The sequence below is a fragment of the Spermophilus citellus genome (genome assembly GCF_964194105.1).
Source record: "Spermophilus citellus genome assembly, chromosome: 14".
NCBI classification, from domain to species: Eukaryota; Metazoa; Chordata; class Mammalia; order Rodentia; family Sciuridae; genus Spermophilus; species Spermophilus citellus.
In genome coordinates, this window is record NC_138194.1 from 60380373 (window position 1) to 60394415 (window position 14043).

The 14043-nt window shown below is 36.1% G+C and overlaps 1 protein-coding gene across 1 annotated transcript in view; it reads left to right on the forward strand.

Moving 5' to 3' along the window:
- The window catches only part of NECAB1 (N-terminal EF-hand calcium binding protein 1), a 156496-nt gene that overhangs the window by 19212 nt on the left and 123241 nt on the right, over nt 1-14043 (forward strand). The window contains exon 3 of the mRNA XM_081266243.1: nt 7289-7397. Within this exon, the coding sequence (XP_081122369.1) occupies nt 7289-7397 (109 nt within the window). The remainder of the gene's footprint in view (nt 1-7288; nt 7398-14043) is intronic.

Here is a 14043-nt window from a genome sequence, read left to right on the forward strand (position 1 = left end):
GGCCTGCACCTGACTATTCTCTCATTTAATTATTCAATATTTATTTGTAATACTATGGACTCATGGATATTTATTATCTACTTTGGATTATAATTCAGTATGCCTCCATTTTGTTCAAGTTGTTCCCGCTCTTGTCCTGGGAGGTACCATTAGCTGACTTTTCCATACCCTCAATTGTGGGTGAGAAGAGTTGAGTGCTCCCTAGATTTCTGGCACTACCAGATGCTTCATGATCTTCTTCTATAGTTCCAACCCCTAGAACCACCATTTCCCCCAAGAAGCCCTAGTCTTTTTCACTGTAGAATGTTGTTAAGAGCTAAGATCTATGTGATAGCCATGCTGTTGTTCGTGAGGTTTCATTGTGGCCTCGAATCCTCTCGGGTGATGGAGCAAGGAAATAACGTATGTGCATACCAACTGTGTATATGAGCATATTTACAAATATTTCTTTATGTCCTTATATGTACCTATACTAAGTTAAACATGAGGCACTGCGTTATCTCAGATTCTCATCTATTATCACATAGATTATTCTAGCCTCTTCACTTTAATTTCTATAATCTGTTACTTGAACATTGAAAAGTCCGGCTCCTAGTGTCAGCCACTCATATACATAATTGTTCAGTTCCAGTCTACATGTGTAGCAGTGTCAGAACGATTAACTCATGCCTTGATGGGAAACAACTTTATTAACCATAGCACAAAGCCTACGTATGTTACTCAGTTTTTCATTAGTGTGACCAAAATACCTCACAAGAACAACTTAGAGGAGGAAAGATTTATTTTGGCTCACAGATTCAGAAGATTCAGTCCATGGTCAGCTGGCTCAAAGACAGAAATATCATGGTGGATGAAATCTTTTTGGCTCATGAAGCACAAAAAGAGAAAGAGAGAGAAGGGGCTTGGGAGATGATAAACTCTTCCAGGACATTTTTCCAGTGACCTGCTTCCTCTGACTAGGTCCTGCATCCCAGTAAGTCCAACCAGGTATCAAGGGATTGATGAATGCATCAATTAATCAACTGATGAGATCAGGGCCCTCATGATACAGTCATTGCCTAAAAGCCCCACTTCCGTCATACCATTTCAAGAGTACATACTATGCTGCATTGGGGATCATGCTTTCAATATATGAACTTTGGGAGGACATTCCAGATGCAAGCCATAACATTATTTATAATTTATTTTTGCCTTTAGCTTATAGACTTCTCTCATTTCCAAAGTTACTTATACATTCCATTCTGGGATCCCCTGAACTCTACATGATTGTCCAAGAATTTTCATAAGTTGAAGTTAAATAAACAGAATATTATTTGTGCTATAAAGTTCTAAGGCTTAAGTGTTAATGTCATACATCCATCATACTGAATCATACAAAATAGTTTCCCACCCTAAAATTCCTCTGTGCGTGTTCTAGTCAACCCTTACTCCAACCTGTGTGAACTTCTGACAACTGTCAGTCTTCTTACTGTCTATGAATTTGCCTTTACCAGAATGTGATAAAATTGAAATTATGTAATATGTAGCCTTTCAGACTGGCTCCTTTAAATTGGCACCATGTATGCATTAAGATTCATCTGCATTTTTCCATAGCTTCTGTTTTAGTCAGCTTTTTTGCTGCTGTCACTGAAAGACCTGACCAGAAGGAGGAAGAGAATAATTGGGGCTCATGGTTTCAGAGGTCTCAGTCCACAGAAAGCCAGGTTCAGTCCTCAAGGCTCAAGGTGAGGCTGAACATTATGGTGGAGGGAAGATGCTCACATCATGATCAGAAAGCAGGGAGTGACTAAGCTCAGCTGTCCAAATATATATCCCAAAGGTACGACCCCCAAGGACCCACCTCCTCCAGCCACACCTTATCCACCTTCTGTTACCATCCAGTCAATCCCTAACAGGGGATTAATTCACTGATTGTTTTAAGGTTCTCATAACCCAATCATTTCATCTCTAAATCTGCTTGCATTGTCTCTCCCGTGAGCTTTTGGGGGCCACCCCACATCCTAACCATAACAGTTTAATAGCTCATTTCTATACTATAATAGTATTATATTGTTTTATTGTAATAACCCAAGCATAGCCTAGATTTGTCTATTTCTCTTTTCAGCTCTATCAGTATTTGCCTTATGTATTTGACGTACAGGCTTAGAATTACTGTCTCCTGGGAGAATTGACTCTGGTTAGATAATGTGCCCTTGAATGATGATAATTTTCCACATTTTAGAGTCTACTTTTTCTAAAAATGATCTATCAGTATAGTATCTCTTTTTCCATCCCTTTAGATTTAACCTGGGGTCAGAACAGAAAAGAGTTTTGCTGTAGTGTTAAAGAGATTGATGTACAATGATAGTAAATGGCTTATACAAGGTAATGTGAACATTTGATAGTTTTACCTATTGAGTTTAAAAAATTGTGAATATTATTACAATTCCTCTGAATTTACAACTGAACTTCTTCTTAGAAACGAGGTTGCCATTTTTTATTTCTGCCTCTAAAATGTGCACACACGCAAAGAATGCCCAGTCATTTTTGTATATAACTTGGTAATGCTTTCCAGGTGTTCATTTTATACCAGGGACTCTGCTATTATTTTTGAAGATAGTCATATTTTGGTGTTTTGATATTGATAAATTACAATATTTAAAGTCTTCAAAAATATTTAAGAAACACATAAATACTTTGAAAGCATAATTATTATAAATGCTTGTAAGAACTAGATAAAAAGTGCCCTGGGGGAGGGGCAATACTGAGATCAGAGCTCTAGGTATTGGCGAATTTTTGGATGCTTCTTGAAGACCTGAAATGAATGTTTCAAGAGCCCTTTTATAAAAGAAGCACCAGTCTTAGGATATACAAACCTAATTACCTAAGAGAATAAATTTAAAATTTCTATCATTGAACTATGAAATACTATTTTCTGTATGTACTCAATAAGTATTTTTCAAGGAGGAATAGAAAACGGGAATCAAAACCACATAAATGATATTTACTACATCCAGAATGGATTCTTAAGTCCATATGTACCATCATTGACCTCTCATTATGTGCTAGGTCATGTGCTGAGTGTTTTCTATATAGCCTTTCACTTAGGCCTTGTAATAGTCTGGCATTTATGAAATTTAAAATTTAGAGAATTTAGTTGGCACTTCAAAGTCCATCCTGGGCCCTTTTCTTTTCCACTATAGGCATTCTCCCAGGAGAATTCACTACTGGGACCCCAATTACTATATGTTGATAGATCCCAAGCCTGCATCTCAAGGCCCTACCCCTTCCTCTGCTTTTCTAGAGCCATGTGATCCTTTACCCACAAGAGTCTTCTGCTCAGTCCACAGGGTCCTCTAATATCAACATGGCCAGAAGGTCATTCTTTAATTTGCCCCCTGCTTTTTGCCCAGTGTATTCTCTTTCAATGAATGGAGATAACACCATCCATCTATCACTCCATTTAGAAAGCAAGTACCACCTTTGATTTATTCCTCCTGTGACCCATCGTCTCTGACCAATCACTAATTTGTGTTGACTCTTTCCTAATCGATTAAAAATTGATCACTTCACTGTGTTTTCACTATCACCACCAAAGTTTCTGCCACCCTGGATATTTTCCTGGCATTCTGCAATGTTCTCTTCCCAGTTCTACTTACGGCATGCCTCTGCACTCCATCACTTACTACAACCCCACAAAGCCCCACAAAGCCCTCTTGGGGTAAATTCAAAGTTCTTTACCATGATTGGTATAGCTTCTTATGATGTTGTCTCTCTGTATCTAACTCTTCTGACTTTTCATTCCTTCCAAAGTCATATACTCTTTGACCAAGTATACTGGTTTTTCTTTTCAATTTCTGAGCCATATCCTTTCTTGTTTTCTTTTTTATTTCTTTTTTATTTTTTTTGCATTTCTTCTGCCTGGAATATCCTTTCACTTTAAAGATCTTCCTTCACTAACCCTTATTTTTCATTTGTATCTCAACAGAAATGTCACTTCTTCTGAGAAAACTTCCTTATGCCCTTATATCTGAGGAGATTACAAAATGTTCTCATATCACCCTACAGCCACTAGGATTGCCTTTATCATACTGTGCCTGCTATTCATTTGCTGTTTTCCCCATCACAATGATAAGATCTCTAACTGGGTGTCTACTGCATTCTTAGCACAAAACAGTGTTTGGCATGTAGTAGGATCTTGGTGAATAGTTGATGAAGGAATGGATGAAGGCGTTCTACTAGTAAATGGCAAATTCATCTCTAACACTCAAGATTTGCTTTGCTTTAAGACGGTGTTCTAGCAACTGCCTTCTAATGCCTCCATCCCAGAAAATTAATGGAATTGGGATTATAAGGCCAGAATAATTTAAAAAGAAAACAGAGAGGGGCCAACCATGCTCTGGACAAACTTAGACAAAGCATGCAGTTCTAAAAGTAAAATGTTGAAAAACCTGTGCCCCATTACTGATAAGTTAAGATTTATCACCACAGGAAGTCAGACCTCATAAAACTCAACTCCTCTGTGAGCCACACTTGTACAAACCTAGGTTTCACTGTGTTGTTCCATTTCAAAAGCAATATCCACAGGAAAACTGAAGCTGAAATAAAATATTTTAATAAAAATTATAATTGTTTTATTAATACAGAGTCATACTACAAGGAGTTTTCCTCTCCCTTTCTGCTGGAAAAAAAAAATGTAATACTTTTGTTTACCATTAAGTACTAGTCTAAAACTGTTCAAAAGTAACACTTTGCAATTTCTTGTTTTAAAATGTGGCAGCCTGAAGGGAAGACTTTCGGGAGTCCTGCATGTGGTAAAAACAGGCTTTTAAAGTGTACTTTCTATCCTACAAGCCAGGGCTGTAATTCAATGCCTCCCTTTTCTTTTTATATATTTTTTTCCAGAAAGAGGTTTTTTTTTTTTCTTTTTCAATCAGAGAACTTGCTATTCAATGCTTTCACTTGATGATTTGTATCTTACTTAAAGTCACTTACCTATTCCAGTCATAAAGCAGGCTTACAGAGGCCAGACTCATGTCCAGGATGCACAGACATCCAGAGCTCTGCTGTGTCTTTGTGCAGTCACCTGAGAATATTACATGTTCACCAAAGAAAACATACTCCAACATCAGTAAGTAGGTATTACATTAATACACACCACAGGGGTAGAGTCGAAAATAGTGTATTGATTTCTGGGTTTTTTTTTCCTTCCGTTTTTAAAAAATAGTAGATGGACAATCCTTTAAGAAAGGTACATGTTCTTTGACATGTACCTACATCGAGTTTATACCCAATTCTCCAACCTGGCAAGGTTTTTCATTAAAGTAAGCAGATGCCCAGTAGAAATACTGCATTAATACCGTGATATAAAACAGGTTACATGGGGTAAAGTTTAAATAGCCATAGGAAGCATGAAACTATGATAACTCATTTAGAAACAGAAGCACAAGGCTGAGGCAGGAGGATCGCAAGTTTGAAGTCAGTCTGGGAAATTTAGTGAGACCCTGTCTGAAAAAGAAAAGAAAACAAAACAACACACAAAACCAGCTGGGGATATAGCTCTGTCATAAAGCATCCCTGGGTTCAATCCCCAGTACTGAAAATAAATAAATAAAAAGAGAAACACAAATTAGATGATTGATGATCCCAGTGGATTAAACTTCATTTTGTACTGGTTTGGTTGGTGTTTGAATAGCTGAGAAAGCCTGGTCCAGGCAATCACTGGGGTCAGGAACTCATTCTGTACTAGATCCAGCTTTGGATTTTTACCACCTTAATGGCCATGTTTTCCCAGTTACCCATTAGCAAGAATTAGCCACAAAATTAGTATATTGTGCTTTTAAAGTTAAAAAGCAAAATGAGGTGCCATTTTAAAATTCTTGGGGGTTTTATATATTGCAACTGAGGTTTTTGAAAATATTTCAGCCTTTAAGCCCTCCCCCTCCACACACACACACACACACACACACACACACACACACACAAAAGCAATTCAGTGATTAGGTCTATTATATCCTTGATAGTAATGCCTTTCAAGTGTTAGTGTAGAACCAACTTGCACAAGATGTTCAAAATTTGTATTTTGTATTTCTTGTCTGCCCCCGTCTCTGTGTTCTCTGAGACTGATTATCTAGTACGGCCCAGGAACCTGCATATTAACACTACTCTAGACAATCTGTGAGCCAGCTTTCAAGAAAAAAAATACTTTAAATGTATCTTAGAGATCTAATCATTTTCAATTTTACTTTCTCCTATGCAAAGACAAATGCTATTTTGTTCAGAATAGTGTTATTGGTGGGACCATACTGTAGGAGTTTTGTGGCCCTAGGCAAATTCCTTCCTCCTTAAACCTCAGTTCCCTCATTGTAAATAGAAAGGTTTTTTTCTATCACTTACAGTCATTCTGCAGTTTATCTGAGAAAACTGACAAACTACCTCCTGCACAGAGAAAGGGCTGCTTTTCTCTCTCTTCATGCTTAATCTCTAGATTTGCTGCTTCTGTATCTTTACAAATATTTTGCTTATCATTAATGCATTCCTTCCATCTATGCTTATTACAGCTTTTGTTCAATTAGGTGCAAATGCTACTAAAGCCCTTCTGAGCCTCGATGAAAAAAATCTATTACCTAAACCCCCATACATTGAAAGTGCCTTTTAGAGCATTTGCTGTTTTCTACTATATAAAATACTTAGAGTTGTATTTGCATATCCTACCTATTAGGTTCTCTGACTGTATTTCATTTTTGTTAACCACAAAATTTGTTTTGCTTTAAAAGTACCAACTGGTTTAAAGTATATAAGAAAGGGCATTATTTGTTAATTGTAGCAATAACTGTCATATCCACATGCAATTATCTATTAAATCAATATTTATTTAATTAATATCTAGTATGTGTATCCTGGAGTCTGCTAGGTGCTGAATATGCTTTGTACTATGAAGGCAAAACATACAAATAATTGACTCTGTGTTAGGCTCTTTATTTTGTCATGTGGATATCCTTTTTGTATAGACAGATAAATGCTTTGTTAAATCTAAATGTCCATCATGGGAATAAATGAATCAAAAGTACTCAAAATCATGTGGACTATTATTTCATTAGAACCAATAGTCTGCATGCTATGTACTTTAAAATCGTACTCAGTTTGAATTTTTCGTTTTTCTTTTGTTTGGTGGTGTGGGGTGAACACGTGTGTGTTACCCACATGAATAAACATGCACAAGCATTTGTGCCAAGTTTTAAACATCAAAGATAGAACAATGTAAAACTGAAATGATTTGCTTCTCTTCTGTTTGTTCTTATCATTTCAGATGATGGAAAATTATCCTTTGAAGAATTCAAAGCATATTTTGCAGATGGTGTTCTCAGTGGAGAAGAATTACATGAACTCTTCCATACCATTGATACACACAACACTAAGTAAGGAGTTTTCTAATCACTGGATTCTATAAATGAGGTAGAGAAATAGTTCTTCATGAAGGAATGAGGGAGAAAAGATGTAGAGGGTACATTTTATTATGCTTCCTTATGTTTAATTCTGAGGTACCTTGTCTTTAAAATATGAAAATTTCTGAAAAACTCAGTGATCTTTAGAGAGCTCTCCCAAATAGTTTTAGATCAGTTCCTTTTTGTAAAATATAAAACAAAGTAGACATGATAAGCAATTCTTATTCTATCATTAATAAGCAAAGAGAAGTTTGCCTTATCACATTGTCTTCATCTCAATTTTCTTTGTAAAAATTGTCCTCAGGCCATTTTTATATTAGTGTATTAAAATGGAAGAAATTGTAGCAGTCATCTGGTCAATTCAAGTCTGCTGAATTTAAAATCACTGTTACCTGACAGATTCAGGTAATGAAAGACACAGGATTATCTCTGCATAGTTGATACATACAGTAATCTGTACCTTGTATTTATTTTACCCATATAGATTTATTTTTGCATTAACATAACATTTATGAAAGTTGTATCTATAGTCTTGCTGTGCTTAAAAATATAAAATAATAAGAACTTAAGGATATAGAACGATAAAAAATGTGCTGCTTGTTTTGGGTAATTGAACCAAATCACATTATTTGTGACAGTCGAGATTATACAATTCTGATGTGAAAAAGCACCATTTCAGTCTTGCCTTGAGTGCCGTCAGTGTGTCTACTGCTTGAATAATCACCATCTCACTTTAGGCAGTGTTAAGACGGCTCCAGGCAGTGAGCCAGTGTGCTAGGAAAATGCTTTTGGGTTATTGTCTATGAACAGACATTTTCTTGAGGCAAACTATTAAGAAAAATTAAAAGATACAATTCACTTTACTCAAGCAGCTGAATATTAGTAAAACAACCAGTTTGCAAGTTCTTGAATTCAGTGGGGTTTTCAGTTCTCTAGGAAATGGCTTAAGTATTTTGTTGTCAGAAATAGTACTAATGGGTAACTGAATCAGAAGTTCCAGTCTGTTCAACACTCTAGCACATCAAATGTCTAGTAGGCTTTGGTGATACAACATGACTCACTAACTGATCATTTCAATATAATATCTGTATTTGAGGTATGCATGGAATGTGCTGGGATTACAAGGAACAGAATGTTAGCCCAGTTTTGGGCTCAGGGAATATTCATTAGAGCTGAGTCATTGTGGAAGAGTAAAGATTGCTTAGGTTAAGAAGAGCAGGGAGAGTGGGACAGAAGAATATCACAATCAGAGGGAAAAAGCATAAAATGAGTAGGAGCAACACGTATGTTCTTACTGCTAATGTGTCAACCATAAGGCTAAGAGTGAAAGGAGACAAATCTGGAGAGTAAAGAACGGGGTGATCAAGAAGAAATTTGCACTTTGAGATCAAAAAAAGTGCTTCAACTGTATCCTGTTGGCCAGGGGAAGCTATTGAAGAACTTGAGTTAGGGAGTGACATTGTTGAAGGCCATTATGGTTCTACTGAAGGATAGGCTCAAAGTGAAAGAGATGGAGGAACACAAGATGATTTTATTTGAATCCTTAAATTGCTACTGAGAGAGAATTTTCAGAATTCTCTGAAAAGGGAAGCCCTGCTGTATCATTCTAAGAAATAGTACTTGAGAAAAAAAAAAACAGAGCAGAGGCTCCCTTTGGAGTTCAGTTACTGGAAGATGTGATGCTAATACTCCATCAAGGATGCTGATTATCTCTTCCTTGTCATATTTATTATGGAAATTTTAATTTGGGTTGGGGACACTGGGTTTGGAATATTTATTAAGAGTCATGAGAGTTTGCTATCATGAAGATTTTTCAATACATATTTACTAATGTTAATGAAAATTAAAGCATTCAATAGATCTTGTTGGCCTGGTTTTGCTATTTCATTTACATATTTATTAGATTGGAACTTGGTATAGCTTTAGGATTACTAAGTGCTAAGAAAGCACATACAATGATTCATACCATAGTCTCAAGGAATAATAATTACTACTAGTTACTCCCATATGCATTAGTAACAACAGTATGTGCTTTCTGATGTAAGGATGTTCAGTTTAATTTGGAGCTTAAGTATACTAGTTGGAGGCTTCTGAATTATATTCATGAAATTCCTTTTACAAAAGAAAAGGGGGAGTGTCAGTGCCAGCCTTTGATCTTTTTAAAAAGATTAATTCAAACTTTGGCACAGAAATTTCAGAGCTTTATTTTAAGCAACTGATAACTTTTATCTTTGCATGATCTAAGTTTTAATTATTTTAGTGATTTAGTATATATATATATATATATATATATATATATATATATATATATATATATATAACAATTATTTTTCCCTTTCCCCTTTCCATACACCTAAGAAAGTATGCACTTATCAGACCTGGTGGTGCATGCCTGTAATCCTCAAACCACAGGTTTGAGGCAAACCTCAGCAACTTAGGGATACTTTGTCTCAAAATGAAAAATAAAAAGGACTTGGCATGTTGTTCAGTGGTAATGTGCTCCTAATTTCAATCCCCAGTGCCAAAAATGAAAAAAGAAAAAAATATGCTCTCAAATCCAACCACTGCTTAATATTCCCAGTCACTTTAATTTATCAGGAGCCCAGTCTGGCCTGAAAGAGCCAATAGGCCGGATGGAACCAACCAGATTCATTGTCTTACCTTGTTCCTTTGGACCCAGAGAGTCACAGTCCATGAACACCTGTCATAAAACCCCAAGGCTGCCTGGTTCCTGCCCCTCTTGATGTCTAGTGATTTAACTCCACCTTGGAACCCATTAATATATTATCTGCTTTATACACTCTTTTCCTGAGCTTTTCCAAGGAAGATTCTGTCCCTTGAAAAGTATGTTCTAAGACAGTACTACCTTCACTCACTCCTGGCATCTGTGGAAATTCAAGTCCCTTTGCTACAAACACTATATTTGCTGTGTACAAAAAGTGACGTATTCACTTTGAAAATATTTGGAAAGAAAAACGGAAAAGCTGCTATTTAATTTCCCCCCTTTTGTCTCATGAAGAATATTCTTAAAATGTTATTCTTGATCCTGAGAAGCAAATGTTGTTCAAAAAGTGTAATTATAACCAGTATCTATAATGCAGCAAAATGAACATATTTTAAATATTAAAATTAAGTAAATTATTTCTTGTAAAAGTACATTATTAAAAAAAAAACTACCAGGTAAGCCTTTCAAGAGGTCATTTCTTACAGGTAGATTTTTTCTTTCTTTCTTTTTTTTAGTACTGGGGATTGATCCCAGGAGCTTTTTACCACTAAGAGACACCCCCTAGTCCTTTCTCTTTTTTTAAACATTTTTTAGTTGTCAATGGACCTGTAGTTTATTTATTTATATGTGATGCTGAGGATCAAACCCAGTGCCTCACACATGCTAGGCAAGTGCTCTACCACTGAGCCACAACCGCAGCCATCCCCCACCCACCCCCAGTCCTTTTATATTTTAATTTTGAGACAGAGTGTTGTTAAATTGCTGAGGCTGGCCTCTTACTTGCCTGTCCTGCTCAGCCTCCTAAATTGCTGGTATTAAAGACTTGTGCCACCTTTCCTGGTTCCAGATAGCTTTTAAATGGATAAGCATTTAAGATATACTGTCTTCACCATCACCCACATGTGGATGACAGTCTTAATTTCCAAATGTAACTCTATTGTTTTTTTCTTTCATTTTAAGTTCTGTGTCCTTTCATCTGAAAATTGCTATTGTCATTGGAGAAATTATTTTAAGAAGACTTCATTGCATTTTGAATTTTCTATGCCCTGGAGCCACTTGTCTCTTTTCCAGTAGATCTCCTCTCATGAATAGAAGTAAACCAAAACCAACAGAAAAACAAACCTAAATACATACAACCTCATAAAAACATATACATTTGAGATTATGCAACGATTTCTGCATGTGACAATTACCAAGGTTGAGATTATTTCTGGTTTGAATCAGAGGATGATTTTAGTGTATTTTAAAACCAAACTTCTGACCACCATCTGTACAGGTTGAGAGTGTGCCCAGTGAGCTGTAGTCACCATCCAGCCTGCACCAGCACTTGGGGTAATTTCACTCTAAAAAGAATTCCAGGAGCCATCCTACTTGCTGGGTGCTTGTTTTAGTCAGCTTTTTCCCTGCTGTGACTAAAAGAACTGACCAGAGCAATTGTAGAGGAAGAAGAGTTTATTTGGAGGCTTATGATTTCAGAGGTCTCAGTCCATAGATGGCCTGCTCCATTCCTCAGGGCTCAAGGTGAGGCAGAACATCATGGTGGCTGAGTGTTGCAGAGGGAAGCAGCTCACATGAAGATTAGAAAGCAGAGAAAGACTTCACTCACCAGATACAAAATATATACCCCAAAGCCATGCCCCTAATGCTCCACCTCCTCCAGACACACCCACCTGTCTTCAATTACCACTCAATTAGTCCCATCAGGTGATTAATTTACTGACTGGTTTAAGGGTCTCACAACCCAATCCTTTCCCCTATGAACCCTTTCACATTGTCTCACACATGAGCTTCTGGGGGACACCTCACATCCAAACCATAACAATGCTCCTAGTGTGGTGAATATTTTCCCAGAAATTTTGTTCCTAATCTTTATAGTCTGAAGATTTTTATTCAGAGCAGAGACCATAGAAGTGAAAAGAACCCCTAAGGAAAGGAGGAGAAATATGAATGCATCAGAAGCTCAACTTTCCATAACTTTTTAAAATTATCATTTTAAATTGATAGGTCTTTTCCTTTCTATGTGGACATTTGGAATATTTCACTGAGATTTTTCTTACATAGAGTCAGTGTGGAACAAAGGACTAGTTTATTTCTGTAGAAGATACTTGGAGTATGTGATGTGGCAAAGAAAACCAAAGGTTACCTTGTAAGTTTCTGTTAACAGGGAAAAAAAATTGTTGAAAACTTTAACTTACTAAAACACAAAGGAAATGCATACCATCTTCATATTTCACAGTATTCTGAAAGATGTCATGTCCACCTTATCCAAAGTTATATAATCTCAGAGATTTTTGTTGAGTTTCTTCTTACATGTTTTATTTCTGGTATAAATATGTCTAACTTTTTCTTTTCTTAAAAAAATGAAGACATAAATTGGTGTGAATATACTTTGTATACAACCAGAGATATGAAAAATTGTGCTCTATGTATGTAATAAGAATTGTAATGCATTCTGCTGTAATATATAAATAAAAAATATTAATTAAAAAAAGACCCACCAGTTAAAAACACATCAATCAAAAATAAGTTGAAGGGATAAGAAGGCAGAATTCTTTGTTTTAGAGGGGCAAATATGTTCTTAATGTGCCAAACACCAGATTGAAATTCTGAAGTTGTTTGTCCTCAAAAGCCTTGTTTTTCATAGCAGTTAAAATAGTTTTTGTTAATAATGTGTGTTCGTATGTATACAATTAAGTGTGTGCACATATGTGTATGCATATACATATTAACATACATTAACATACACAAACATTGTATGCACAATACATCACATGCACATGACTCACATATAATATCCATGTCTTAATTATTTCTTCTTGAACCTCATTCCTCTAGTGTAGGACCTATATATTTCTCAGGCAAGAGGTTAAATTTTAATATATCATTAAAATTCAGATATGTCAAGTATTAAATATTTTTTCACCCAGTCCAATAATAAATCATCACCAGACACAGAAAAAATTTTTTTTTCAAGTTAAGCTTATCATAGCCCATCCAGCTCCATTAAAGGCTTTAAACACAAGTTTTTTTTCAACTTTGTAAACTACTGTTCAGAAAAGAATACTTAGAGTTTTTAATATTTATGTTAGGAAAATAAAATAATACTAGCAAAAACAACACTTACAATTTGGTAGCTTTCCCACCACACTAGTGAGAAAGCAAGAATAAGTAGAAGGAAAATCACTGGGGTCAAGAGGAAACTTCCATCACTCATAGAAAGCACTTTCCTTTGTCAAAAAATCCAGTTCATCTGCATTTGGCAGTCAGAGAAAACATGAAGCATTTAGCATAAATCCTTGTGGTGCTAATCATAGTAGAGGGAAAGGAGAAAGATCCTCTTGAGACCAAAAGCAATTCTCCCAGTATACAGTACTTTGGAGTCCAGATTGTCAGGCTAGACCAAATGGTAGACCAGATGGAAGCTTTGCTCCTGGGTCAGAGACTGAATCTCCAGAAGAATGTCCTAGGGCCCTCAGATGGGGGGCTGTAAGTAGGGACATATAACTAATGCATTTGGATCAAGTGTTCTTTATTCTAAACTAAAATAACTTTTTGGGTGCTGAGCCCTGGGATTTTAACCCAGTGCTTGTTAAATTCTGGAAGTACACCGTAGTGACAGAAATATCACCACCTACTAAAAAGAGCTAGCCCTAGAAGTTTAAAGAACTATTTGCTAAACTAAACTGAAAAGTTCCTAAATTTCCACTTAGTTCTGCTCCTTAGTGCTATTCAGAATACAAATGTTTTGTGACAAATGTTTCTAATATTCAAGGACAGTTTTCATGCACCAATGATGAGATAAAGTCCCATAGTAATTGGAGGGTAATTATATCCAAGGATTTGTTTCAGATGGGAGAGTTCTGTTCCTTCAGAAACATAAAAGGCTACCAATCC